Raw genomic sequence first — 7,370 nt, 5'->3', positions numbered from 1 at the left:
TGGCCTTTCTAGCTCTTCATCCTGGATGATGTTCTGATGATGCCATTATCTCTGTCATTTATAGAAAATTTGAAAGGAGCTTTGGTTTTTCCTTCTGATACAGGTTTTGGACACCTAAGGTGCACACTGAGTTCAGAGCCTACATGATTTCTCCAACCTATCAGTGCAGGGTCCTGAACTCAGTGCTCCCAAATCTCACATGGATACCTGACGTGAAGACTTCTTTATGCTGAAGTTTGCCAGGCTGTAAAATGACTCAGTGTTTGAGCTGCCATTTCGACTCTTCAATGTCCAGTCGAAAGGGTGTACGTTGCATACATGGTACTTTAAGGCATCCTACTGTTCTTACAGCTAATTTTCCAGTTGTGTCTTAACTTGGTTATATCTGCAAAGACTGTTAACCTAATATTTTTTCTGCATTAAGTTCCCAGTGGGGTTCACAACATGAGAGACAAAGTGTTTGGGACATCCATGCTATTTAAGGGTACACTTAATCTATCCCTTTGGAAAGACAGAGGAGAAACCTGCACGACTCAAACTGTTACACATCTTCAGTAAAATAATTTCTACAGCAATTAAATCTATTTTCTTATCCTCTTGTTTTTCCAGGTCAACAATGCAGTTCCCGGCCTGGTTCAGTTTGCTTCTTCTCCTTCCTTGTTTTGGTACCACCAAAACCTGCTTCCCCGGCTGCCATTGTGAAGTGGAAAGCTTTGGTCTCTTTGACAGCTTTAGCTTGACCAAGGTAGACTGCAGCGGAATAGGCTCACACATTGTTCCCGTCCCAATCCCTCTGGATACCTCCTACTTGGATCTATCATCAAACAAACTGGAATCAATCAATGAATCAATGCTTACTGGCCCCGGATACACCACCTTGGTGAGCCTTGACCTGAGCTACAATAAAATTGCCAAGATATCCTCCACAACCTTCTCCAGGCTTCGGTACCTGGAGTCCTTGGATCTGAGTCATAACTCTCTGGAAGTCCTTCCAGAGGACTGTTTCTCCAGTTCTCCTCTGGGTGACATAGATTTGAGCAATAACAAGCTTTTGGATATAGTAATGGACATTTTTGCTTCCAAAGGTCAAGGAAAACCCCTGAATGTGGATCTATCCAATAATATGCTCAGCACAATTACAAGGCACCGTGAAAAGAGCATCCTCAACATCCAGAACTTAAATCTTTCTGGAAACAGACTAATGTCTGTGCCAAATCTTCAAGGGATTCCTCTCCGATATTTAAATCTTGACGGGAACCCTCTAGTCAAGATTGACAAAGGAGACTTCACAGGGCTGAAAGATTTGATTCATTTATCCCTCAGTGGCTTGCATGGCTTTGGAGAGTTATCTCCTTATAGCTTCAAGGACCTAGCAGCCCTCCAAGTTCTGGATTTATCCAGCAACCCCAACCTGAAGTCACTGACTGCTGAAGTGGTCCTTGGTTTGAACTCCCTACAAGAGCTCAACCTCTCTGGGACAGGTGTGTCATCCTTGCCAAAGACTGTGCTGAAATACCTGCCTTCCATCAAAAGCATCACCTTGGGGAAGAACATACAGTGTCTTAAGACCATCAAAGAAGGACAGTACCACCGACAAGTTGGACTGACCAAAAAAGAGGTCCTCAGTTGCCACGACAGCCACGGGTCCGTAGCAGCAGCGCCTTACGTTTCGTGATGAAAGCTGGGGAGAAGGGGTGGGGAAGGGAGGGTGGGGGGCCGTGGGATTTGTACAGGTGTCGGACTGAGATGGCTTGCAGTGTGCCTTTTGTAAAACTGTCAATAATTTATATATTTGTATATGCCAATACTTGATCGTTTGTGGATTTTATAAACTCAAATCCTGGCCCAAGTCATCTGCAGGCTCCAGATTTTGCTCGGTGCATTGAGGTCCTGCACGCAGCATGTTAGCTCAAGAGCAGTGATGCTGGACAACAGGGACCAAGCTGCTCTGCAGGTCCCAGAGTGGAATAGCTGGTCTGTAGGAAACCTCCGTGCCCCAGACACGTCTGTAGGAGCAAAGCTACGTCTCTGCAGAGCACCCACCAAAACGTACCAACTCTAGCTGCTTGCTTACAAACCTGTGCATCATCCCTCTTTTTTAATTATTATTCCCCAAGAAGTGCCTTCTGGATGTTGCCTTCATTAGCAGCTCCCTGTTCCCTGTCATGCACTTTCAGTCTCGAAGAGACATTTCCAGACAAACCTGAATGCAGGGTGCTCCTAATGTGCTGGTTTTTACATGCTATTTGCATCCGTGTGCAATGAACATTGAGGAAGTCGAGAACTTTTCCCACAATTTTCTCCCTGTTTTCCCATCTCGATCCTTTTCATGTCAAATTACTTCAGGTCCAACCTTGGCAACCTCCTGTCTTTTTGACTGTAGCAAGCCACTGCTCAGAGATGATGTGCAGTGGAGCAAGAGAAGCGGAAGGGTCTGCCAACAGCCACATCTCACCCAGGGACCAGCCTCCCATGAAGCGAATTGACTGAGTTGCAAAGTGAAGAGATCATGAAGTCTAGCTTAAAAAAAAATATTGTAAAAATCCCTCCTCCCTTTCTGAGGAAACTTGGAAGAAAACTTTAACAGGGATTCTTGTCTTGATGACCTTATCACACCAAGAAGCAGACCCAAAGGACATGAGAGTAAGCTGCTTCCACGCCGATGTCCCCCATCTGAACGCAACATCTGCAACTCAGCTGGACTGGTGTGAGGCAATTTCCAGCACCAAAACACTCTCCAGAACGTGCCAAGGGAAGAATTGATGCCTGTGACCCTGGAGCGCTTTGCATATCAGGGGGAAGATCTTGGGTTTTTGTTTTCCAGAGTTGAGCCTTTTCCTTTTCTTGCACAGCTCCTTGGCTACCAACCAAAATCTGATCAAAAGCCTGGTCCTCAGAGATTTAATCATTTCTTCCTTCATTGCTGAAATGCTGGCAAAGCAAAGGGAAACCCCTCTCATCCCTCTTCTTCTCCAAGATAGGAGAAAGCAGGGAAAAGAGGCACAGCTTGACTCAACACATCTGTGAAGCCTTCAGCCTGCTTATAGGAGCTCCTGCAATGGAGATGTCTACTGAGGTCTGGTCCAAATCTAGTACGCTCTGTCCTGGGGGTGGGAAGGGATGTTTCGGATGGGGGTCATGCTTGGGCTGGTCTGCAGCTTGTATTAGGGCAACCTTCGATGTTTGAAGCTGGTTTAAGGAGGCCCACACAAGTTGATGCAGATATAAACCCATCACACTCCCTCCTTGGGAGTGTTGGGAGCACCTTAGGCTTCATCCTCACACTCCCAAAGGTCTTTGCAAATGGAAACCCTATTGTCCAAAGCAGCTGTCTCCAGGGATGGTTGAAACCCATTGAGGCTGTAAAAGCCAGAGTCAACACCTCCCTTTGGAGACTGAAACCTCTTTTCATCCATCTCCTTTTCAATCACAGATCTTAGGGTGGGATTTTAACTCTTTCTTTCAGTGCTGGGGTTTTTTTCTTCTCTACTGAGCCTTTGCAATGCTCGACCAGCCTTCACAGTCAACAAGAAACATCGATTCTCTTAAAAAGGCAATGGGGACTGCCTACAGGCAGGAATCTGGAGGGGAGCAGCCACCAGCTGCGGTGCAAGATGGGGACAGTGTGGAAGGGAAGAGGTGGGTTTTTTTTAGTGGATCTTGCCTTTTTAAGAGAATTCTTTTCTGCTGGCAGAAAACGTAATTTTTAACTAGTGGTTTAATTTTCTAAGTCCGTACGTGGATGAGATGTTTCGGGGGATCACGTCCTGTCAAAGTTCCTGTCTTTGCGCCACTGTGGTAAGTTTAAAACCCAATGTGACAATCCAACCGCAGACTGCAAGATTTCCTCGTGTCATCCCACGCGAGCTGGGAGCTAAACGAGCCTTAGCGAAAGCTGGCAAATACCGTCGCTGTGTTAGTTTGTTGGGGTTTTTTGAAGAACCTTTGCAGCATTGTAAGGCTTTGTGATTACTCACAATATAATAAAGTGATTTGGAGGAGAACAAACCCAGATCCCCTGGGATTTATTGCCTTAGCGCTGGGAGGGCGGCAGCTATCGCTGGGTCCGAGGTGCAACACAACTTCTCTCCTTGCTCTGCTCTACCAGCCTCATGAGCGTTGCACGTCCAAACTAGGGGCAGGATTTGTCCCGCTGTGTTTGGCTCCCTGGGCTCCTCACTGGCAGAAAGGCTCGAGAGCTTCGCTGACTGACTCCAAGGAAGTTGGGTTGTCAGCCACTGGAATAGGCTGCCCAGGGAGGTGGTTGAGTCCCCATCCATGGATGTGTTTAAGAATAGGGTGGATGATCTACTTAGGGATATGGTTTAATGGGGATTAGGGACGGTTGGACTCGATGATCTCTGAGGTCTTTTCCAACCTAGAAATCTATGAAATCTGTGAAATTATGGACACGTGGCAGTGAAGCAGCACAAGAGGATCCGGAGCAAATTCCCGCTCTAGGATCTGCTCCAAAGCTTGTAGGAGATGGTGGGGATCTCTTCATGGATTTGGCCAATATCTGAGATGCACAGTCTGCTAGGGTTGAAAAATTGGATTTGCAGAGCGGGTGATGCAGGGAGAGGTCATGAGCTGTTTCACAAGTCCGTGGGAGTTGGAGGAAGCGAATGGGTGCAAGGGCGATGACACGGCACGGAAAGCCGCACGCTGTCAGACCACAGAGCTTTCAGTGGTGAGACACACGTGGTCCAGGCTCAGCACTGAGCTCTGAGGAGTGGGGGCTGCTGCAAGGAGGGCTAACTTCAGACAGAGCCATTGCAACTAAAGAATAAATAGAAACATAGAATCACAGAATGGTTTGGGTTGGAAGGGACCTCAAAGATCATTTAGTTCCAACCCCCCTGCCATGAGCTGGGACACCTTCCACTACACCAGGTTGCCCAAAGCCTCATCCAACCTGGCCTTGAACACTGCCAGGGATGGGGCAGCCACAACTTCTCTGGGCAACCTGTTCCACTGCCTCACTATCCTCATTGTAAAATTTTCTTCCTTAGATCTAAATGAAATCGATCTAAATGAAATCTCCCCTCTTTCAGTTTAAAGCCATTGCCCCTTCTCCTATCACTACACACCCTTGTAAAAAGACCCCCTTTAGGTACTAGAAGGCTGCTAGAAGATCTCCCTGGAGATCTCAAGAGGGCTTTGCCTGCTTTTAAATGGCAAATTTGATTTTAAGCACTTCTTGATGCTATCTATAAAAGTGATGCCCCAGTAAGGGAACCGCCTCCGAGAAGCTTCAGCATTCCCGGTCTTCCCAAAGCCTGAAGGAACAACTCCATCTTCCATCCAGGCAGGCAGAGCTGCAGGCTTCCTGGAAGAGGCTGTTGGTTTTCCATCTGCCTCTCCAAACGGCTCAGTCCTCCAGGACACATGCAAGGAACAGCCAGACTAGAACCTGGGGACTGGCAAGTTCAACTCACAGTAGAGGCAACATTTCGTTGAGATCCCTGGGAACTGTTAGACAGCACAATCTAGTACACAATTTCGTCCAGTAAATTTCATTTTCGTTTAACTTATGTATGTTTTACTTTTCCTCTAACATTATATGTAGGTATACTATTCCTACCATTTCTCCCATCAAAAGTATACCAGCTGATAGGATTTTGACTCCAGAAGAGGGACTCTTTTTTTTTTCCACTCCCTGTCTGTATTTCCTACTTGACATTTTTCCCCACTTCATTTCCTCATCTTTTTTTCGCTTCTTTTCTGACTTTCAGAATCCATTTACAAACTGCAATCCTATTTGGAGAAATAAAATAAGTTGGTTAATTAAGTCAAATATACAGAAAAAAAAACCCTGAAAGATACATTATCCCAGTGTGTATATCTGAGGAAAACACTCATATCTTTCCATTTCCTGAAGAATCAAATACTGCGATTTTTTTGAAAGGAAGCAAAGTATATTAAGAAAATTATCATTACTGAAACTTTGGACTTAGTGCAAGAAAGGAAAAAGATCTTTGTTGCACAGTGAAGTCAACCCACCTTAAATGCTACATTTGTGGAGCTCTGCTATTTTATTTAACCACCAAATAATTATCACACACTTTAATAAAAGCTGAGCAACGTCACAGTTTTACACACACACTATGCTAAACATCACAGTATTAGAAGTGTTTCCCAATTCCCTTTCCAATTTGTTTCAACATTAAGGAACATATCCCTTCACAAACACACACACTGACTTCACAAGGCAACATAAACCCAGATGTTTGGCACATAAAGGGCGTAGAAGTGAGTATTTGGGGCAAGATCCTATCAGGTTAGGTGCCGACTCGTTCGAAGCTGGTTGCAGATGGATAATAGATGGTACACCCTGATTTCCAAGCAGCAAATGGGGGTTCTGGGAAGAGAAGCTTCATGCCCTTGGTGATTCTCAAGCTGTTTCCATCTTCACGATGTTGCCCTTCCAATGACCTCCGTTATTCCAAATGTATTTCCAAAACTAAAATAGCCTTTCCAGGCTACTTTGAAATTAGTCTGTTTCAGGACTTTAAAATAGATAAATAAAATTAACATATATTTATACAGTAGTAGTCACCTGTATGTTCCTCTCCAGTTTCTAAACTAGAATTTGTTGTGATCACTCGACTTTTTTGTCCTGTACGCACTTAACTCGTAAGCGATCATAAAATATTAAGATTTTGTATGGCGTAAGATACTTTTACTACAGTCACAGTAGGATCCTGTGCCAAGAGCTTACTCTTACAGCGTGCTTTTATCCCTCGAAATACAGACCAGCTTACTAACAGTGACTGCCACATGAAGCTGTTTCTCTGCATTCAAGGTCCACCACAGCTGCCTGACCTGTCTGTGTTTACAGCACTGATTTCAGTCTCTATTCTTAAAATTATCATAGAATCATAGAATGGTTTGGGTTGCAAGAGACCTCAAGGATCATCTAGTTCCAACCCCCCTGCCATGGGCAGGGACTCCCTCCACTACACCAGGTTGCCCAAAGCCCCATCCAACCTGGCCTTGAACACTGACAGGGATGGGGCAGCCACAACTTCTCTGGGCAACCTGTGCCAGTGCCTCACCACCCTTAGGGTGAAAAATTTCTTCCTTATATCTAATCAAAATCTCCCCCTCTTTAAACTCTTTTGGTGTTTAAAGCCATTGCCCCTTGTCCTATCACTACATGCCCTTGTCAAAAAGTCCCTCTCCAGCTTTCCTGTAGCCCCTTTAGGTACTGGAAAGCTGCTATAAGATCTCCCCGGAGCCTTCTCTTCTCCAGGCTGAACAGCCCCAACTCTCTCAGCCTGTCTCCATAGCAGAGGTGCTCCAGCCCTTGCATCATCTTCGTGGCCTCCTCTGGACCCACTCCAGCAGCTCCATGTCCTTCTTGTGTT

The 7,370-nt window shown here is 45.6% G+C and overlaps 1 protein-coding gene across 1 annotated transcript; it reads left to right on the top strand.

Moving 5' to 3' along the window:
- Window positions 1–616: 616 nt before the first annotated feature.
- TSKU (tsukushi, small leucine rich proteoglycan) lies at window positions 617–2,490 on the top strand. The gene is made up of 2 exons (XM_009986791.2): window positions 617–1,644; window positions 2,337–2,490. Exons 1-2 carry the CDS (start codon window positions 617–619, stop codon window positions 2,488–2,490), a joined length of 1,182 nt encoding a protein of 393 aa, XP_009985093.2.
- Window positions 2,491–7,370: the final 4,880 nt, after the last annotated feature.

Source organism: Tauraco erythrolophus, chromosome 1 (genome assembly GCF_009769465.1).
Source record: "Tauraco erythrolophus isolate bTauEry1 chromosome 1, bTauEry1.pri, whole genome shotgun sequence".
In the NCBI taxonomy this organism is placed as follows: Eukaryota; Metazoa; Chordata; class Aves; order Musophagiformes; family Musophagidae; genus Tauraco; species Tauraco erythrolophus.
Note: the sequence above shows the minus strand (reverse complement) of the source record. Positions and strands in the feature narration are given on the sequence as shown.